This window comes from Embiotoca jacksoni, unplaced genomic scaffold (assembly GCF_022577435.1).
Source record: "Embiotoca jacksoni isolate LCO1_2020_lvr unplaced genomic scaffold, fEmbJac1.0.p SCAF_62, whole genome shotgun sequence".
In the NCBI taxonomy this organism is placed as follows: domain Eukaryota; kingdom Metazoa; phylum Chordata; class Actinopteri; family Embiotocidae; genus Embiotoca; species Embiotoca jacksoni.
The window spans coordinates 447,651-470,088 of NW_027185417.1; the positions used below are offsets into that span (position 1 = coordinate 447,651).

General features: G+C 40.5%; 2 protein-coding genes across 3 annotated transcripts; one reads left to right on the forward strand and one right to left on the reverse strand.

Annotated features, from left to right (window-relative positions):
* The first annotated feature begins 594 nt into the window (after positions 1-594).
* chm (CHM Rab escort protein) lies at positions 595-15,798 on the forward strand. Its single transcript, XM_069174829.1, has 17 exons — positions 595-663; positions 1,910-1,976; positions 2,370-2,442; positions 2,546-2,670; positions 2,819-2,931; positions 3,073-3,125; positions 3,198-3,344; positions 3,510-3,626; positions 4,084-4,195; positions 4,333-4,555; positions 6,426-6,503; positions 9,521-9,628; positions 9,894-9,957; positions 11,022-11,118; positions 12,443-12,541; positions 13,984-14,129; positions 14,804-15,798. The coding sequence occupies exons 1-17, from the start codon at positions 612-614 to the stop codon at positions 15,158-15,160; spliced, it is 2,031 nt and encodes a 676-aa protein (XP_069030930.1). The 5' UTR covers positions 595-611; the 3' UTR covers positions 15,161-15,798.
* Positions 15,799-17,635: 1,837 nt separating this feature from the next.
* rps14 (ribosomal protein S14) lies at positions 17,636-21,305 on the reverse strand. 2 transcript variants are annotated; one of them, XM_069174830.1, is made up of 5 exons: positions 21,218-21,305; positions 19,200-19,354; positions 18,903-19,064; positions 18,337-18,413; positions 17,636-17,745 (listed from the first exon to the last, which is right to left on the reverse strand). In XM_069174830.1, the coding sequence occupies exons 2-5, from the start codon at positions 19,346-19,348 to the stop codon at positions 17,678-17,680; spliced, it is 456 nt and encodes a 151-aa protein (XP_069030931.1). In that variant the 5' UTR covers positions 19,349-19,354; positions 21,218-21,305; the 3' UTR covers positions 17,636-17,677. The 2 variants fall into 2 exon arrangements, with proteins under 2 accessions (XP_069030931.1, XP_069030933.1); XM_069174832.1 differs by having other exon boundaries at positions 19,200-19,351; positions 21,218-21,286.
* Positions 21,306-22,438: the final 1,133 nt, after the last annotated feature.

Sequence of the window (22,438 nt, forward strand, 5' to 3'; positions counted from 1 at the left end):
CAACTCACATTCTTAAAGGACTTTCACCAATATTGTATTTCATTTCATAGCACCTGACACTTTCCATTCATCCCAAGCTATATTTATTTATTTTTTATTTTTTTATATATATAGTGTGAGTGTGTATTTATTCATTGGTCTTACTTTTTTCTAAACAATATTTTTTTTTATCTATCTTATTTTATTATATACGTTTCTGTGCTGTCGTGACGACTAAATTGCGACCCAATGTGTGAATCAATAAATTCGCACGTCTAAAGTCTAAAGATATAAAGATGTAAAAAAATATTGTAATATGACAGCTCAAATACATAGGCTATTTAACTTCTTTATAGTGAACCTTTTACATAAAACGTTTATATTTCTACGATTAGTCTAATTAAATCAGGTTATTTAATATACAGTCTATAATCTATGAAAATGAAAAACATAAATAAAAATACTCTCAAAACAGAAGAATACAACCACATGGATGAATAAACTATATAATTCATATCTAGCCTGTATGTGTAAGCTATATTAATATTAATTGATAGAGAGGAGGGGGGCGGGGCGGGGCGAGGGGCGGAGACTCTCCCTGTCACGTGACTTTGTGTTTCTCTGCTAACAACATGGCCGCTGAGGATCTGCCGTCTGAATTTGACGTCGTCATTCTGGGCACAGGTACAGAAACACCTGGGCTACGTGGCGTGTTTTGATCCAATTCATTAATGTCAATGTGTCCGCGTTCACTCTGACTCCGTCTCGGTGCAAAACATCCAGAAATTCCGTTTTTAAAACGGTCCGAACCGATTTGGCTCCGGCCGGGTTTAGCACGGGCGTTAGCAAACGGCTAACGGCCGATGCATTTTAAACGACAGCGGCTAGCGGCTGGCGGCCAGGTTGCCGCGTTAGCTTCCGCAAATGTCGAAGAAGTGACACAGATGCTGTCATTGTCATCGTTTAGTTCACGTGAGCAGCAGAGCTGACAGCGCTCCGGTAACACCGGCTCCGTTAGCCGGTTAGTACGTCACGTGACGTTAGCTTTAAACTGTGTTTCTCTGCAGGAATGAATCAGCTGTCTTGTGTGCAGATGTTCCCAGATGGTGCCACGTAAAGTGTTTAATGTAACACCGACCACATTAACGTTGAGGAAAAGGAGTGTGTTTACACATGAGATCCTCAACTCTGGTCTATCGTTCATGTTAAGGAACTGTCAATCAATCAATCAATCAATAACCAAACCTGTACTGTCACTATACACACACACATACACACACACACACATAGACACACATACACATACACACACACACACACATGGACACACGCACACACATACACACATAGACACACACACACACACACACATAGACACACACACACATACACACACACACATAGTCACACACACATAGTCATAGACACACACACACATAAACACACACACATAGACACACACAAACACACACACACATAGACACACACTCACATAGACACACACACACACACACACACACACACCCTAAAAGCAACCATTCAGAGACCAATGAAGCATCATCATCATCATCATCTTCAAAATATAATTTACTGTTGTCTCAATTTTATGAACTTTTCCTTCAAAGCAATGATTTCAGTGTATAAATTGATGAATATAACAGCTGAGAATTGTCCTCAGTGTGTGTGTGTGTGTGTGTGTGTGTGTTTTTAGTGTGTATATAAGCGTTAAAAGTGTGTTTGTGTCATGTCGCCCGTAAATCAGTTCGTCCTTGTCTCAGCTGACAGCAGGCTGAGATTGAATCCTTCAGCGAGTGACGTCGCCGACGGCGATAGAGAGACAGACAGCAGCTGTATTATATCCGTCTCCTTGTTTCCTTTTCTCTCTCTTGTGTCACCGTTATTGAATCCCGATTATTGATGGTGCGTTTAGGTCTTGCCGAGTCAGTGGTGGCGGCAGCTTGTTCCAGAGTCGGACAGAGAGTTCTTCACCTCGACAGGTCGGTACCAATTAATCAATAAATAATACTGATTATCAGTATTTATGTAATTGTGTAACATTTTATCATAAACTACACCAAAAATGCACCATACAAAAAAATAAACACGTTTATAATATATATATATGTATATATACATATATATATATATAAAATGTTTATAATACGTTTATAATATATATATATATATATATGTATATATATATATATATATATGTATATATATATATATATATATATATATATATATATATATATGTATATATACATATATATATATATATAAAATGTAAACATCGATACTAAAGTGACTGTTTCTTCAGTGGCAGCAGGCTTTTATTTTGAAAGGTTGGTCTAAAAGATAAAGTGACAGCTTCCTGTGTGTGTTTTCAGGAGGAGTTATTACGCAGCGAACTGGGCCAGCTTCACCTTCAACGGTCTGCTCACCTGGATACAGCAGCAACATGTGAGTACATCGATTATCGATCGGGTTATTGATCAGAGCGTTTTGCCATATATGTCGACAATCGGTGACAGCTACCGGTGTGTTTACGCGCGTGTGTCGGTAGGAGGAGTCTCAGCCAGAGGAAGTCCAGGATTGGTCGAGCTTGTTGGAAGAAGGGGAGGAGCTGATCTACCTGTCCAGCTCAGACCCCGCCTCCATCAGCAACTTGCAGGTGTTCTGCTACACCAGGTAAACTCCGCCCCTCTGATAAACCTCAGTCTGCTTTAGTATCTCTGCAACTGTTTGTATTGATGTTTACCTTTATAATCTGTGTTTTTACCTCTTTAATCTGGCTGTTTACTAGTTTATTGATTACGTTATTGATATTTCTTCTCAGTGAGGAAGACGAGAAAGAGGAGGTCGCTGATCCTCCAAACACCACAGAAGAAGAAAAAGCGGGATCACCCGATGAAGATGGCGACAAAGAAACGTTGGACACAGAATCTGCAGGTTTGCGAGCAATGAAATATTCATATTAAATTATTAAAAGTATGGATTCCTGAGTGACTCGCATAAATCTAATCAACACATTGATTTAGTTAAATGTGAGTAATCAGTTTTTTTTTGTTTTTTTTTTTGTTTTTTTTATAGGTTCAAAGGAAGAAGAAGTGAATGAGAAAGCAGAGGGAAGAGATGAAGAACAGGTGAGGAAGAACAGGCCTCAGATCAAAACACACAAACCGATCACTATCACTTCATGTTTTGTCCATTCATAGGCAGCCCAGACAGAGGGGGAGGAGCCAGAGGCAGACCAGCCACACCCCTCTGCGACCCCAAGCCAATCGGAGCCAACCAGGAAGAAGATCAGCTACGCTCAGCTGGTGAAGGAAGGACGAAGGTTCAACATCGACCTGGTCTCCAAGGTGAGACAGTTTAATGACGTATTGTAACATAAAATATGATGTGACGTCATGTTTATGACACAATTAAACAGAAGTATGAAATTCATGAAAGTGTGAGAAAAATCTGACGTAATGTAGATTTTGTTTCAGCAGCTGACTGACGTTTTTTTGTCCTTCTTCCTCCAGCTCATGTATTCTCGCGGCTCATTGGTCGATTTGTTGATTAAATCAAATGTCAGTCGCTACGCGGAGTTCAAGAACGTCACCAGGATACTCACCTATCGCCACGGCAACGTGGAACAGGTGAGTTCAACTTCTCTGGTTATGCTCGTCCTCCTATTTACACCCGTCTGTCTCTCGAGTGACTGTCTGTCTCTCAGGTGACTGTCTGTCTCTCGGGTGACTGTCTGTCTCTCTGTACCTGTCTGTCTCTCAGGTGACTGTCTGTCTCTCGGGTGACTGTCTGTCTCTCTGTACCTGTCTGTCTCTCGGGTGACTGTCTGTCTCTCAGGTGACTGTCTGTCTCTCAGGTGACTGTCTGTCTCTCGGGTGACTGTCTGTCTCTCTGTACCTGTCTGTCTCTCAGGTGACTGTCTGTCTCTCGGGTGACTGTCTGTCTCTCTGTACCTGTCTGTCTCTCGGGTGACTGTCTGTCTCTCTGTACCTGTCTGTGTCTCAGGTGACTGTCTGTCTCTCAGCTGCGCTGCAGTACAGCTGATGTGTTTACCTGTCTGTCTCTCTGTACCTGTCTGTCTCTCAGGTGCCCTGCAGTAGAGCTGACGTGTTCGCGAGTCGTCAGCTGTCTGTGGTAGAAAAGAGGAAGTTGATGCGTTTCCTGACTTCCTGTGTGGAGGAGACGGAGGAGCAGCAAGGTGAGAGAGAGTCTTGGTCACCCAGTTGGTGGATTGAGATTAAGAAACACCGTCGAGACTCCACCTGCCTGCCCGACGACATCATCAGTGCATTGTGGGTAATGAAGTTTTGCGCCTCGCCTTTCTTTTTTTTTCAGCCTACAACGGCCGACCGTACGTGGAGTTCCTGCGTGACCAGCAGCTCGGCGACAACCTGCAGCACTTCCTGCTTCACTCGATTGCCATGGTAACGGACGACACGCCCACAGAGGTGGGGCTGGCCTCCACGCGGCACTTCCTGCGCTGCCTGGGTCGCTACGGCAACACTCCGTTCCTTTTTCCTGTCTACGGCCTGGGAGAGATTCCCCAGTGTTTCTGCAGGTGAGAACCCGTCTGTCTGTCCACTACTCAAGTCACAGGTGAGAGGATACCACATTGATGAGTACTCCTGGGAGTATTACTGCAGTATTACCTCGGCCTCCGGTGTACCAGCATGTTGTCGGTACTCCAACAGAGTGTACTGGCAGTACTGGCGGGGTACCTCACAAACTTTAATCTCTCCAGAGACAGATTAGCCGGTCGCCACGGAGACGCTGCTGTCTCATTAGAGCGGAGCATGAATATTAATAAGGAGGGTGTCGCCCAGGGCTCGGCTCATTTACATATTATATGATCCTCGGCGGATATTACTGCTTAGACACACACACACACACACACACACACACGCTGCTGTCAAACAGAGAGGATTAAATGGTTGTAATTTATGTTAACAGTCAGCTTTACCAAAAAAAAAAAAAAAAAAAAAAATTAAGTTTCTGTATATATAACGTGCTGTGGAAATAATTTTTAATGTTTGAGAGTTGCAAATTCTCTGAAACCTTTTAGATCTGTTTTTGATATTCAAGCAGAATATTATTGGCTGATTTGTGATTCAGCTCTCTGAAGCTGAATACTTCCTGAGCTTCACGTTGTTGATCAGAAGCTCTTAAAGGATAACACCTGTTTATGTGCACTCTCAGCGTTCGAGGAATACAGGAAGTCGCACAAAATGTCTCACTGAAAATAAACCGATATTAGCTGCCCTGGACGGGCAGTCCGGGACACACCTGCTCTCTGACGTCATCACCGGTTTGCTTCCAGTGTATTATTACTTTAATGCCCACATGAACCGAGTCAGCTGTGATATTAATAGACGTTGGGTTGGGAAATACTCAAATTCTTTAAAACTTCTAAGTTTCTCGTATTTGTAGCTCATAAATTGGTAGCAAACTGGAGACGTCTGACAGGGCACTGCAGGGAGGGGGGTCAAAGGTCATGTGACATCACTAAGACAGACACTGCACTGACACACACACACACACGCACACACACACTCCTGATGTTTGTGTGTATTTGTGTAATTTTCCTTCCACTCCATAGTAAATGCTTTGTTTTTGTTTTAATCAGAGACGTGCGTGTGTGGCTTCGTAATTTGGCTCAACATCTTAAGATGCTTCAAAGAGCCGAGAAAACACACACACACACACACACACACACACACACACACCCCGTAATTAACACATGATGACAGACAGATTACTGTATATTACATGTGTGTTAACGCTGCATGAAAAGGTCAACACACGCACACACAGTTGTGTTTCCATCACTTCAGAGGACGTTACGTTGACTCACATTTATTTTCTCACCTTTTATCTTGTGATTATTATTGTATGTCCCCACAACATGAGTAATACAAGCACACACACACACGCGACACCATTAAAACGCAGCTGTAAATGTGTGTGTGTGTGTGTGTGTGTGTGTGTGTGTGTGTGTGTGTGTGTGTGTGTGTGTGTGTGTGTGTGGCGACCTTTTCCTCCAGACTTAACACACTTGCAGCGCATGTGTCTGTTTAATGAAAGAACTTTTGATTTATGAAGAGAGCTGTAATTTCATTATGTTATTAATTTGTGGGGGGGGAGAGGAGGGGGGCAGGCGGAGGGAGCCGCGGCTCACTGTGATGGGCTGAGGTACCTGTCAGTCAAGGTAACCATGCCCTCAAACATCCCCTTTCCTATCCCTTTTATATCTTCCTCATAAAACTTTTATTTTGAAAATATGCCCTCAGACAAAAAGTACAGTGAAGTGAGCACGTAGTTTTGGACACAGAGCAGGTCTGTCATCAGGTCTGAATCTGTTCTCCTTCCTGCTTGATTGGTTGGACATGTGTCTGACCTGTTGTTGTTGTTGTTGTTTTTGTGTGTTTCAGGATGTGTGCCGTGTTCGGAGGAATATACTGTCTGAGACACTCGGTCCACTGTTTGATGGTAGACAAGGACACAAACAGGTACAAATCCTGCTCTCTCTCTCTCTCTCTTTTTTGTTTTTGTTTTCTGAATCTCGTACAACAACACAGACTGGATATAAAAGTGGACGTAGTTTCAGAGTCTGGAAAGTGAGACCGATGCGGAAGTGTCTTAAGCTGCAATACCACCGGGGGCCTCTAGGGGTTGGCTCCAAAAAAGCCTCCCATTCAAACAAAGTCAATAAATGTTTTTCCATCAGTCATATTATCATTCGCTAAAGTCACTCCTTCTTATTAGTTTTCTGGACGTCCATCTGAAAATAATCCCTCATTAATTAGAAAATAAGCTTCAAAAAGACCTGTTTTTGGGGGCGTGTCTGTTTGATTGACAGGCCTGTGGTGCGGTCAGGTTTCCGTGGTAAGTGGGCGTGGCTTAGTGTCTCGCTCCTCCCTACTTCTATGCAAATATGGTCGCTTCTGGCCTAAAAATAGCCGGATGGGGAAGTTCACAAAACAACGTGTGACGTCACGGTCGGTTGCCTTTTGGAGAAAAACGTGACTGCGATAAGTATTTCTGTTAAAAACAGCTGTGAATGTTCACGACTGTTGTAGATTTAATATTTGTTGTAGGCGACTCAATTTATTTCATAAATTAGTTTTTTCTGCTGAACACTTTTCTTTCTTTTTTTTTTTTTTTTTTATTACACTTTCATGTTTTCTTCCAGAGATGCTTTTAAGCACAAACTGCTGCTTCACACTGTGATATCATGTGATTTATTTACATTTTAATCACAGGTTAGATAAACTGACGTTGCGTTTTTTTCTTCATAAATCCTCTGCTGGTTTGCGCTCGAGTGAGAATTCAGCTCAGAAAAAAAGCCTCTCAATCTTTAAGGTCCGAGGAGGTGAAACAATCTTTCACTATTTTAAATTTCTGTGTTTGTCTGAAATGTTTCAGTGAACAAACCTCACGTATGAATGTTGTTCTGAGGTTTTTTTTTTATTTTCCCGAAGCTGCCTCAGTGTCTCCGGTCTCTCTTTAAGAAGAGATTTTAATTTTCCATGAGACAATTTTTTTTAACGTGACTATTTAATTATTGTTGATATTTTATTATTTGTTTAACCTGGTTAAATAAAGGGTAAATAAATAAATAACAATAATGGCATTCAGTCTGTGATAGGTCACACACGCCTCCATGGCAACCACCATTTTTTGTGTGTGCGTTTGTGACCTTCATGTTCTGAGCTGTGATTGGACGATAATTTATGATCAGTAAAATATTCAATTTATGGAGAGGAAATGAACATCATAATTTAACCTCTGATCCTCTTCATCACCTCCTCGTCCTCGTCCTCCTCCTCCTCCTCCTCCTCCTTTGCTTTCCTTTCTTTCTCCTCATCACCTCCTCCTCCTCCTTTGCTTTCCTTTCTTTCTCCTCATCACCCCCTCCTCCTCCTCCTCCTTTGCTTTCCTTTCCTCATCCTCCTCTTCATCATTCTTCACTTTTCTACTCCTGCTCCCTCCCCATGTCCTCCTCCTCCTCCTCCTCCTCCTCCTCCCTGATAGATGATTCCATTTTTTCACACCTCTCTGCTCCTCTCTCTCTCTCTCTCTCTCTCTCTCTCTCTCTGTCAGTGTCTCTCTATCATTATTTGCTGCTTCGTCAGCTGCCCGATTAAATGATTGATTGACACAAGCGCAGGTGTGTGTGTGCGCGCGTGTATATATGGAAGGTCACACACACACATCATCATCTGTCAGGTCGTGTTGTCGTGGTGACGTTAGCATCTCTCCATGTGGCCTTCTTTCACCTGGAAGATCGAGGTGTTCACCACAAGTCGGAGTAAACTGGTGACACCGAGTTGGATTTTTGTTTTAGCCTAAAAGGAAAAACATTTACCAAAAAAAAAAAAAAAAAGAGGCAACTTCTGCATTTATCTTCAATTCTGATTTCCAATTTGTTTTCACGATGCACGTCAGAAAAAAGGATACGAAGTAAGAAGTCACACCGAATCTAAAAATCGGATTCATGCTGGTCATTCGTGCTAATCGGACTCCAGACTAAAATGCAGAATATTTGAGACTCTTTTCCTTCTCGGAGCTGCTGTTGTGATTTTGATCTGCAGCTGAGCATTTTATTAATATCTATAATCGAACATTTACGATTACTTCACTGTGTCCATTTTTGTCCACCCAGAAGTCCAGAACACAAAGATATTCACTAAAACGCAGAAAAACTGTAATTATAACATGTTTGCAATTTTTGCATAACAACATGACACAAATGGTTATTTAAATAGTTGCTCATCCATTCTGATCGAGTTCAGATTGCATTTTATTTTTATTTTGTCTATTTGTTTGATTTATAGTGAATAAATCTGGATGCAAAAACTGCTAACGGGGCTGAAAAGGCAGCGAGAAACACACGAGGATCGCTAACTGTGTGTGTGTGTGTGTGTGTGTGTGTGTGTGTGTGTGTGTGTGTGTGTGTGTGTGTGTGTGTGTGTGTGTGCATTTTTATGATCTGTGATGTTATATGTGTGTGACCTTCTAGTAATGCTGGCCTCCAAAATACATACTGTGTGTGTGTGTGTGTGTGTGTGTGTGTGTGTGTGTGTGTTGTTGTTGTTGTGTGTGTGTGTGTGTGTGTCAGAGGTTATGGATGAGCTTCTGTGCGCATCATTATTCCCAATAATAGGTTTGAGCAGCGCTTCACTGTGTGGAGACACCCTTGAAAAGGCTGCAGTGTAAAGCTGAAAAATCAATCACTTTTATACTGAAATAACATTTTAAATGACAAGAGCTGAGATCTTAATTATAATTTACATCGTTATCAGTCTTTTAAGAAACTTCAGGAGATGCGTGTTGTTTTCGCTCCCCACAAACTCTAAACACACAGATGTATTTGTTTTGTGACACAAGACTTAAAGTCATTAAAAGGCCCTTAAAATCGTACATTTTTATTTGTCAAAAACCTTTCCAGAGATTTTTTTTCCAGGTGTGTTTTTCCTGATCAGTGACATCATGGCGTCCTCACCCCTTCCCCTCACCGTTTCAGGTGTAAGGCGGTGATTGACAGCACAGGACAGCGAATCAGCTGCAGCCATTTCGTGGTGGAGGACGGCTACGTGGGGGCGGACAGGAAGAGGGTGGCGGCACCCGTCAGGTCAGAACTCACCACAACCTGCTACTGCACGAAACTGTCAAAGCAGCCGCCTCACAGACACGCAAAATTAACACCCTAGCAACCACCCAGAAACAGATAAGTTTCACCCTAGCAACCACCAAGAAACACTTTGTCATACCCTAGAAATCAATGTTTGCTCAAGTGTTAAAAATGAATCTATATTTTTGGGTAAGTTTCTGATGCTTTTTTTTTTTTTTTTTTTTTGGGATGAGGCCTGAAATATTTAATCTGCTTGTGTCTCCAGGTTTCTCAGCCGAGCCGTCCTGATCACCGACTCCTCTGTTCTGCCCGGTGACTCAGACCAACAGGTAAATCCCGCATCACGTCATCTGATTAATGTTCTATTTTTCCTTTTGTTATTACAATAATGAATATGTTGAAAATTGGACCAGTCCTTTAATGTTTATGTACGGTTCTCTATTCACCACTTTTGTCTTCAGTATATCTTTTAAGGCCGTTGGAGCTCGTAGCTCGTTGTCAGGATTCAGTGTCGAGGAGATAAACAACAGTGGAAAACTGAACAAATGCATAAACAGCATTCACACATTTATCCTTTAATGCTGGACACTGTATATCTGATCCCGGTCATTGTCAATAATCCATATAAACTATGTTACAGGTTTTTCCTTTTGCTCTCTGCTTCATAAATATGATAATATGGTGTTCGGTTAAAGGAAGATGATGAAAGTCAGGAAGTCATGAAAGACACAAATAAAGTCAAATACAGAGTCAATTACTGGAGAAAAAGAAAATCCCCAAATTCATCTCTCTGTCTGAACACACACTGAAATACACACACACACACACACACACACACACACACACACACACACAGTAAAACACACACTCCTCACTAATTAGGTGAGAGTTAAATATTGAAATATTGAATTAAGTTTGGTCAGAGAATTATGATGTTTCATAAGTCTTCGGGTGTGTGTGTGTGTGTGTGTGTGTGTGTGTGTGTGTGTGTGTGTGTGTGTGTGTGTGTGTGTGTGTGTGTGTGTGTGTGTTAGCCTGCAGTGTTCAGTAATAAGATGAAACTAATCTGTTTTTTAACACTCAGTGGAGGTTTTCCATCAAAGACTTTTGCCTCTTTGTAAAATCTCGATGGAACTTTATTCTCTCTGTCGGACTCGTATCTTCACTGCACTCGTATAACAGCAACCGTCATTTCAACAACTATAATTACAGTACTATTATCAATATTGTTATTATTACCACGAAACAATAAGCGGACGTGTCGCGTTCACCGTATTTATTCGGTACGATAAAAAAAAAAAAAAAAATAGATACTGCTGTCTGTATTTTTCCCAGCGAGTCTGTGAAGCCGTCAGCGTTCGGTTTCGTCACCTGTCTCCCTGCGTCTCTGCAGGTCTCCATGGTAACGGTTCCTCCAATAGCAGCGGGATGCCCGGCGGTGAAGATGGTGGAGCTGTGTTCGTCCACGATGACCTGCATCCCCGGAACATGTGCGTTCACCTCCCCGAAGGTTTTCGATATCGACTGTCACTCATTAATGTCGTTCCACCGTTCTGCAGCAGTAAAATATCTTTTCATTTAATCCGTTTTTAGTTGTAACTTCACCAGTTTAACACTTTTATAACGCCACCTTCATCTAATTCCTCCACCTTCGTCTCCTTTTACTTTTTCTTCCTTCGTGTCATCTTGTATCTAATCTCAGCTTCATATTTTCGTCATATATCACATTTTTTTTTTTATCTAATTAAGTTTTTTTGCATTGTTGTTTCACGACTGAAAACATTGCAGCTTTTTTTTTTTTTTTTTGCTGGATTGAAGTGTGCTTGTTTTTTTTGGGGGGGGAAGGGGTTGAGGGGGGGGAAGATTGTACGTACATTGTTAACAGTGTATTCATGAACTATATAACAGATTTTTAAGGCGTGAGTGCGATCAGTGATAGTTTGAGTCTCCTTCTGAAAATGCTGCGGCGTCCTTGAAGAGAAAACTGATGAATCCACAACAGAAACACTGATTAATGACCGACAACGCACACACATACAACAGGAGTGTGTGTGTGTGTGTGTGTGTGTGTGTGTGTGTGTGTGTGTGTGTGTGTGTGTGTGTGTGTGTGTTCCGCCTGTCAAATCATCAGCATCATCATCATCATCTTCTTCTGCTGCTGCTGCTGTGTTGTCCTCTTGCTGCGGTGTGATTGGTTGCCGAGTCAGTCGGCCTGAACGCCTTTAAACCTAAACACCATCTATCCAAAGACACACAGTCGTCTCTTCTGTGTTCAAATCCAACATCAAGTCATTAAAAAAAAAAGAAGAAAAAAAAGAAAACGCTGTTCGGGAGGTTTTAGTCAAAACATAGAAACCGATATTTTCGACAATTATTTCATTAAATTGGCAGAAACTATTTTCTGTTTGCTTTTTCTGTCTCATTGAATGAATTAATTTTTTTAAGTGTATTTCTGTAAGTTTTTGGCTCTTTAACTAGATTCTTAAGTACAATTTCAGGTAATTACACTTTCATTACATAGTTGTTTTTTTGTTGTTACGAGTTACGTTGCAAATTAAGATTTTAATAACAAAATAAATTATCGGTCACAAAAAAAGACAACATGACAAAGTGTGAAGCAGAAATGGCACGCTGACAAATTTATTCACTGACACACAAGTTATTTTACATTCAATCAACATTTTAATTATAACACATACAATTAGATTTACAGATTGCTTTTTTTTTATTATGATTGTCTAACTACTGTGTATTGATGGAGATAGAAAGATAAAAACTTGGTTTAATGTGGTTTTATCTTCTTTGTCTGTGCAGATTTGGTCCACCTCACCTGTCAGTCAGTTGGTTCTGCCTACGAGGACCTGTCGCCCGTGGTAACTAGGATGTTCCAAACACCAGAGTCACATGACCAAGGTAACACACACACACACACACAGTGTTTGCCTCCATGCAGACTGATGTTAAATTAGCAGATTTTTGAATGGAGTCTGGTGATAGAGATGCTCCAGCGTTGAGGCGTACAGGTTACAGCGACAGTCAAATCCAGTTCACGTTACAGGAGCGTCACATTAACCGTTTCAGCGCCGCAGCCGTGTGAACCCGATGGCCCCGGTATGGACCGGGACCAGAACCAGACTCAGAACCGGGACTCTCGGGTCCATGTGAACACACTCGGGCATTCTTTACATCCTGATAACTTTCTCTCCTCTCTGACCTCCTCCTCCTCCTCCTCCTCCTCCTTCTTTTTCTTTTTAATTCATTCATCATCTTCTTCACTGGTTTTAATTATAACCAGAACACACTCACACTGACGATGGATGGATGCAGGTACAAAGAGATTCATCACAGGTGATGAGGGAGGCGGAGGGAAGCTTCTCCGTCACGTTTCTGTTAACTTTGTTAAACTGCAGTTTCAGCTTCTTCGTCCTCCGTCAACGTTTTAGATTCTGATGATTCTGCGGCTTATTGTTGTTTCGATTATTTAAATATTGCAGATTATTTTGTGATTAATTATTTGGTTTACTTTTCTTTTTTTTTTTTGTTAAACAGTAAAAACCTCTTAAATGAAGTTTCTAATATCCCCCGGCCCCTTTTGTATGTAAATTACATGAATAAAATATTAGAAACACCTCAATAAAATGCAGCCCAGCACAACGCCACCCCCCCCCCCCCCCCCACACACACACACACACAAAACCTAAATAATACAAATAAATAACATAATTATTAGCGCTCTGATAGTATACAACAAAATTTAAAAAAACGTAGTATTTGTAAAATAACTTTACGTTCGAGTTGTGTGTAATTGGGATGAAATTAACAAGTAAATGATAAAAAATGAAGTGGTCACTGAGGGGATTTCTCCTCATCATAAATATTGAAAAGAAAACATCAGTTACAGTGGTGACATTTAAAAACACAGATAAAACACACACACACACACTTGTCCCACCAAAATAAAAGAACAACTCGGTGATTGCAGAGAACTGAACCGCCAGAAATGTCATTATTTATTCAATATTGACATTTTCACTGTTTATGAATAAAACCACGAGGAACATTTCTTTGCATGCAACTTTTAGTTTGGTCTGCGGATGAAGGGTCAGCTGGCAAAATTGCATGGAAAGAAAAAAAAAATTGAAATACTACTTCCTAAGTATCTTTGCAAAACTAAAACTAAATTAAATAATACTAATTCAACACGTTTTTGCACAAAAACAACGTCCAGTCTGTTACAACTAGAAGGGTGAATACATTTCTGTAATTATGACCCATGTTCAGATTTTAATCTGAAATTAAAATCTGTAAAAGCAGCAGGTTTACTGATGTCTCTGTCTGTCTGTCTGTCTCTGCAGAAAACTGTCCATCTGTCCTCTGGTGTCTGTACTTCAACATGGCCGACGGTTCAGGGGTAGAGGTCGAAGGTCACAACCTCCCGTCTAATGTGTACTTGTGCTCCGGCCCAGAGGGAGATCTGGGTCACGATCACGCCATCAAGCAGGTGAGACACACACACGCACACACACACGCACACACACACACACACACACACACACACACACACACACACACACACACACACACACACACACACACACACACACACACACCTGTGGCTGTTTCCTGACTGCTGACGGTAAATAATCAAAATATTTTTTCATCAGGTTTTTATTTTGAAGATCCTTTATACGTATCCAATAAGTTCATTTATCATATTTCACTTCTTGGCGGAAATTGGGTTCTTAGGATCGCAATAATTAACGTAAACTTCAAATCTCCGCAGTATTTGCAGGAGCGTGCAAGTTAGCAAAATTTACGCAATTATTTGTAAACCTAGTTCAAAAACTTAAAAAAAAAAAAAAGAAAAAAAAGGAAAGATGGGAACTAAAATGTTTGTGATGTCATAGGAAGTTGTTGAAATTTTATTTTTTTTTTCCTTAACTTGCAATTAAATTTTTTTTTTTTTTTTTTTTTTTTTAAAAACTCACCTAAAGCGCCGCAAATTATTTTGCAAATTATTTAAGTTCTTTTATATTTTTGTTTACTTGCACAAATTGAAATACGTTGACATAATTCATTTGATCCACACGTTTAAACTCGTCGAGGATGTTCAGTGCAGATCAGCTCTTCAAGTCTGTGAACAGACTCTGGATCAGTTTGTGTTTCTGTCTTCAGGCCGAGACCGTTTTCCAAAAGATTCTCCCCGAGGAGGAATTCTGTCCTCCGGCGCCGAACCCTGAAGACATCATCTACGACGGAGAGAACGCCTCCTCCGCAGGAGAGGAGGAGAGAGGAGCAGCAGGAGGGGGGGAGGAGGAGGAGGAGAGAGGAGCAGCAGGGGAGGAGGAGGAGGAGAGAGGAGCAGCAGGAGGGGAGGAGGAGGAGGAGGAGAGAGGAGCAGCAGGGGAGGAGGAGGAGAGAGGAGCAGCAGGAGGGGAGGAGGAGGAGGAGGAGGAGGGAGAGGGGAAACAACAGGAGGCGACGTTGGAGGAGGAGCAGCAGCAGCAGCCGAGCCTTCAGGCTGAGGAGTAACCTGCAGAAATGAAGTTAAACTCTGCAAACACAGAAGCCAAAACCTCCTGCAGTGCATTGTGGGGTTAAAGTTGCCTTCATTTTTATTTGATTATTTTTCTATGATTTTCTTCTGTCTAATTTAAAGGTTCCATGTTGTAACGGTTCTGCTGCTTTATTTATATATTTTTTATGGTTTTTCAGTCCTCTCGAAAGCTCTTCTGAGAACGAGATGTGTTTTTTTTTTAAGTGGTCGTTCCTGAGGCTCGTTATGATTAATGACCGTCGCCTCCGATTGGCTGACTGTCTTCCGAGTGACGTCTGACCGAGCCAATCACAGGTGACGGGGCTGCGGCTCGCTAAATTTACCGGCAAACGTGACTTTACCGGCGGAGAAGTATCGGCCGCGCTGTCAGACTCAATCGAGCCGGATTCAGACCTCGATTCAGAGACGACGACCTCGTCAAACGCAAATGAGAAGAGTTAATAACGCTTTTATCGACTTCCATCACGGTCGTAACCAAGGCCTTTTTTTTGGGGGGGGGGGGGGGGTCATGTGCCTCCCAATACTGAGAAAATATTATTTGCCCCCCCCCCTCCTACCCCTATATAAAGTATAAAATATGTTAAATATATTTTCCTTTTATGAACACCGTCAACGCTTCTGTCTCTTGTTATTTGCTGTTTATTTTCAATGTATTTCCTGTTGTGAAGGAAAACCGAATTGTGTCACCCAACAAGCAGAGGAAGCAGCACGGCAACCGGACATACAAGCCTTTTTTTTTTTTCAGTAAGTTAAGTGACCGATACCTGAACAGGTAAGAGCTTATTAGAAGAGGCAATAATCAACTGACTGCTGCCATTTTATACTTTATAGACTTTTAGTAAGTTGTGTGACAGGCTTCTTTTTTTTTTTTTTTTTTTTTGACGACTGACAGGTTCAAAGTGTTCAAATACTGTCTGAAAGTATTATGGAAGGAATTCCTACAATGTTTGATCAGAAAACAGCTGTGATGTCGCTCCGCTCGAAGCCACCACACTCCATTCATAAAAACAGTATTTTAAGGTGCAGATCAGTGTGGTGGCTTTGAACAGAGCGATGTGGGACGATGGTTATGTAGCATGTCGTCCAAAATATGATTAAAAAAAAAAATCATACTATAGCATGTCGTCCAAAATATGATTAAAAAAATCTGACAGCACGTCGTCCAAATTCTCTGAACTCTGATTGACCCCTCAAATGCACACAGACGTCTTATCATCCAGTTGCAGAAAGCATCACAGAAAAATTACAGGTTTCTGCTGCCCGATTATGACTCGATATCCAAAACTAGATTCACAACCAGTCATATTTCCAGTCCGGCTCATAAATGTTAAAACAACTTTAGTTAACACAAAAAAAAAACACTTTTGGTTTCAGTTTTGTCAAATCTGTTTCAGTCTGACTTTAACCTTTAAAAACAGGAAGTGGAGCAGTGAGGTGTGGGGGGGGAGGGACGGGGTCTTCAAACCCTGGAGCAACACACTGCTGTTACCCACAGTCCCCTGGGAGACACTGCTGCATGATGGGAAACTAAAGGCCAGACATCGCCCACAGACACACACATCTAAATGTCAGACTATTCCTTTATTTTTTTAGTGTTCAGTTTGAAGCGTCCTGCTGTCTGAGCAACATGTCGGTTCGCAGCTGAAAACAAAACCAACGTTCAGCTGATCGCAAATCAGATTTTAAAGATAAAATAACTTGTGGTTTTTGAATATTGTTGTGTATTTGTATTTTAATAAATATAACAAAGTAAATAAGTTTTTAAAATGAAAAAGCTTTAATCAATTTGCCAGCCGTAAAGAGGAAAAATTAATGATTTAATGTTTTCACAGTAAAAAATAACATCAGCCACATGAATTCAGGGTTGAAATTAATTTAAAGCCATAAATTAATTGATTTCATTCATCCTCAGTTTTTTCTTTTTTTTTAATTACCAGTTCATTTTAATTTAATAATCTTTACAGCTCATCTTTGCCTCCTGAGGATCAGATTATTGTCCAACCAGACTGATGCTGCCCCCTGCTGCCAACAGCCTGAACTGCACCCACTGGGCACAAAAACACCATCACAATTTAAAACATGTTAAAACACTTTCTTTTTTTATATATATATTTTGGACAAAGTGAGACTTTTGTTTTTCTCTTCAAATTTTGGACGACATGCTGTAGTTTGACTTTTTGGGCAAAAAAAACCCCGTTTGTATGACATTTCTTTGACATTTTCGACAACATTTTGTGTAACAAACTATACGATGGTAGTTTTTGGACCCCCTGCTGCCAACAACCTGAACTGCACCCAAAACCAGGGATAACAATTTAAAACATGTTAAAACTCTTCTGGACTGACGCCTGCTCATCAGAACTTCAAATTAAAAGTTTAATCTTGTTTTTTTTTCAGTTTCTGATCACATGATTTATCAGCTGAACAGAGACTCGGGAGTTCAGACGGTCTGATTTTCATCTTTTTATTGTGGGAAAATCTCGAACTACAGTTTACAGTCGACGACCGCGGCGTCCACCCTTCCTCCTGGTGGAGTCTGACGGGATCGGAGTGACGTCCTCTGAACACAAAGAGGAAACGGAGAAAACAGGAAGTCAGACACTAATCAGATATGAACGACGGGAAACATTTAGACTTGTTATTTAACATTTCCGTTTAAAACCTGAACTGCACAAAGTTAAAAAGGGCCAGTTGACCAAACTGACAACCAAACCGTCTCTTCCTTCAGTTCCTGTAGCTTGAGATTTTTCTTATTCGTGACTTCTTCTATGACATAAACTTTTCAGAGAAATACTCGTTTGGTTTTATTCCTCTGAAAGCTCCTCGTCCTGCTTTTAGTTGTGAATCTGCAGCTTTAACTCGCCTCTACATGTCTTTAACTCTACTTTTGCTGCAGAGACTTGTTACATTACTTATTTTCTCTTTTCTTTACAAGATTTCAAAGTCGACGTGGAGTCGGTTAAATGCTTTTAGTGGACATTATTCCTTCAATTTGCAAGCTTTTGCACTACAGTTCCCATGATGCTTCAGGGCATTTAAGCTGATAAATGCTGAAGCAGTTTGGGTAGTTTTTTTTTGGTAGCCTGCAGTTTGACCTTTGACCTGCTGCAGGTCTTGATCACCTGATCGCATCGTGTGATCGTTAACGTACCGATACGTCCGATCTTCATGCCAGATCGAGCCAGAGCTCGGAGGGCCGACTGAGCTCCGGGACCGGGAGTCTTTGTCCTGAAAGAAAAATAAATAAATAAACCTTCAGGTCGCTTCATCACCCGAGCAGGTAAAAAAAAATAAAAAAAAAATAAAACCGTGAACATATTGATCCTCGTTCTTAAATGTTTCTTTTTCAATCCGAAATATTCAAACAGTTTGTCTTAAAGATCAAAAACAAACAACTGGTTTAATTTCATACAAACGTTTCAGGTTGATTTACAGCAAACAGAAACTTTTATCAAAATTAAATACGACATTTTCACTTATTATTCTGCCGATTATTGCATCGATAATTACTCGTCTGATCGACAGGAAGACAGAAAACAGTTGAAAGATGATGGAAATTGTTTTTTTTTCTTTTCTTCGGTTGATTAACTGCAGTTAAAACTAGAAGTCACATCCTGCAGTCGTCGTCACATAATTCCACGAAACACGACATCCGTGAGTAAAATTCTCACAGACTTGACAGCGAGGAGTGAAACAGCTGGACAGATGTGCGCTCACCTGTTCCCTCCGGTGGCTCTCAGCTTGATGTGCAGCGCTGTGATTCCCAGCTCTTTGCAGCGCTGAGCGACGTCCTGAGCTGCCAACATGGCGGCGTACGGAGACGACTCGTCTCTGTCCGCCTTCACCTTCATCCCGCCGGTCACGCGGCAGATCGTCTCCCTGGAAACGGAAAGAAACACACCTGGTCAGGCCAATCAAAGGCGAGCTCGCAAGGACGAACTTGGGTTACAAGCTTTTGATTTGCTTTTTGTGTAAATGTAAAAAAAAAAAACCACGCTTTGTGGCTGAACGTACTTCCCGGAGAGATCGGTGACGTGGACGAAGGTGTCGTTGAAGGAGGCGAAAATGTGACAAACTCCGAACACGTTTTCTCCTTCGGCCACCTGAGGACCGAGACTGATGACCTGCTCCTCCTTCTTCTCCTTTCCTTTACGAGGAGCCATCGTCTGCTGAGGAGGAGGTGGAGGAAGGGTGAGACAGATGCATCAACATTAAACAGTATTTGACAAAACTTTAAAAGTCCTGAGTGACGTTTAAATGTTTTGTCAAAATAAATTCTGTTTATTATTCACATCCGGGAAACGACAATAAATAAATAATGACAGAAATTCACGTTTATTTTGTCTTTGATTCAGTGAAAACAGCAAAAACATGCAAACAGACTTGAGATCTATTTTTTAACGTCTGTGAATCTTTTACTCTACTTTATTCACACCTTGTGAGTTTTATAAGGTTCTTTTAGATTTACTTGATCATTTTATCCAGCAGCAAGTTTTGTTCCTTTTGGTGCAGGTAAAATAAAACCGTCAGGTGTTTACAGACTACAAACATGCATTTTAACAACTTCCTGCAAATTTTGAGACAAAACAAACCATCAGAAACTCAATCAGCAGATATTCACTAATGAAACCACCTGAAGATCAGGGCGTACAACAAAGGTTCATTGCACATTTTGCCAATAACCTTCACTGATTACCTTTGCAGACTGTCTGCACCATTAAACACACAAATTGCAATTAAACTATTTATCTCTGGATCTGATCACATTTCCTTTTTCATAAAGCTTCAGGCGGTTCAGTAACATTTCCTCCCATCAAACATAATTTTAAAAGCTCATGAAAAGTAAACTAACTGTGTCCTGGTCACATCTTGGAAAAAAAAAAACGTGAAGGCTGTCCGATAATAGAACCACTGAGCCCTGGTCACATCTTAACAGAAACGTCGAGGCTGTCCGATAATAGAACCACTATGCCCTGGTCACTTAACAGAAAAACGTGGGAGGCTGTCCGATAATAGAACCACTATGCCCTGGTCTCATCTTAACAGAAAACGTGAAGGCTGTCCGATAATAGAACCACTATGCCCTGGTCTCATCTTAACAGAAAACGTGAAGGCTGTCCGATAATAGAACCACTATGCCCTGGTCACATCTTAACAGAAACGTTGAGGCTGTCCGATAATAGAACCACTATGCCCTGGTCACATCTTAACAGAAACGTTGAGGCTGTCCGATAATAGAACCACTGAGCCCTGGTCACTTCTTAACAGAAAAACGTTGAGGCTGTCCGATAATAGAACCACTATGCCCTGGTCACATCTTAACAGAAACGTTGAGGCTGTCCGATAATAGAACCACTATGCCCTGGTCACATCTTAACAGAAAACGTGAAGGCTGTCCGATAATAGAACCACTGTGCCCTGGTCACTTCTTAACAGAAAAACGTGGGAGGCTGTCCGATAACAGAACTACCGGGGTGAAGCTGGTCACGTGGCGGCTGAAGTCGGGCTACGACAAGATGCCAAACAGGCTTAAAAAAAAAAAAAAGTGGAGATTTTGACTTTTTAACGGGAAAAGTTCTGAAAACTTTTGGACCAACCGAGATTTAAACCGAACATGCGCAGCAGACGAGGCGCTAGCCTGGATGCTAAGCTCATTAGCTTCCGCCAGCAACCGTGACGCCACCGGACCGGTTTTTAATCCGATTAAAAAAAAAACCAAAAAACTGCAGAAGCTTCACCACACCGAACTATAAATAATAATAAAATATACTCGAAGTGTGACGTTTGTTTTGTTTTCCCGCTTCTGGACTTTGAGCTCGGGAGCTAAAATGGCGACACATCGGAGGAAACAGAAGCAGAAACCCGGAGAGAAAAACATACCAAAAACAAGACATTTATTTTTTACGCAGAGAAACAATTCCACCACCAACAGGCACTAATACAGTCACAGGTTCGGCCGAGACACGTTAAATCACCGGATGGTCACCTGAAAAGTAGATTTAAGTTGGATAAAACCTCCGAGCAGGACTCACCTATGTGTGTCTCTTTACCAAGCAGAAACAAGAAAGGAAAGAATTTCCGCTTCCGGGGGCAAAGTTGACTGGATCCGGCGCGGGAATGAGCTGCTGCCGCCACGTGGTTTGTACACGAAACACACCATCAAATAAAATTTAATATAATTAAAGCGACTTTTAAAAAAAAGGGGGAAAAAAAGTATTTATTATTTTTACTATTATAATTAGACAATAAAATGAATTATATTAAATTAAAATTAAGGCAAGTTAGAAAAATATGTATTTATTATTATTATTACACAATAAAGAAAAATTTAATTAAAGCGATTTAAAGTATTTATTTATTATTATCATTATTACTATTACTATTTATACTTGGAGTATTTTATGCTGCTTCATCTTTCTTTCAGGGGGGCAAATATTATATTTCAATTTAAAAAAAATTCCCCTTGGGGGTTAATAAACTATCTATCTATCTATCTATCTATCTATCTATCTATCTATCTATCTATCTATCTATCTATCTATCTATCTATCTATCTATATTTTTTACTGCATTTATTATAATCTGACAACAACATTACTTTGGCCAATTTAGAACAATAACAAAAAATTTAAACCAACCGTTAAATTACTTTGTATTAGTACAGATTAAAAACACCCACCACTAAAATAGGAAAAGATTTCCTATAAGTGATGAACACATTCATGCATCAATCAGTGTATTACAATAATATCTGTAATTTTGAAATGGGCCATTCTGCATGATGAGCAGGTTACTTTTATTTTTAAGTTCATGTGTAGGATGATAATTCTTGTATCATTTTGATTATGATTTGTATGTGTACCCGAGTATTATTTTTTTTTACAGATATACAAACTATTTAGTTTAGGAGAAAACATACAGATCTTGAGGTTCAAATTTAGGCTACTGTTTATTTGTTTTTTTCTTCTTCTTGATATACATCTATTTATTATCTACTGATGCTATATCCTTTTTGTAATTATTTTTGTAATATTTATGTAATATTTTAAATCTATCTAGAAAAATCACACATTTGGTAGTTAGACAACATCGATAAAAAAACGTCCTGAGAAGATCATATTCTAAAAATATGTTGACTTGTTCTTGAAATCTCTGAATGATTTTCTCTCCAACAGACTTCAACAGCAGAAATCAATTTATCAGTTGAATCATGAATCAGTTTTTTATGTCTTTGAACAAAAATCTGAAAGTTT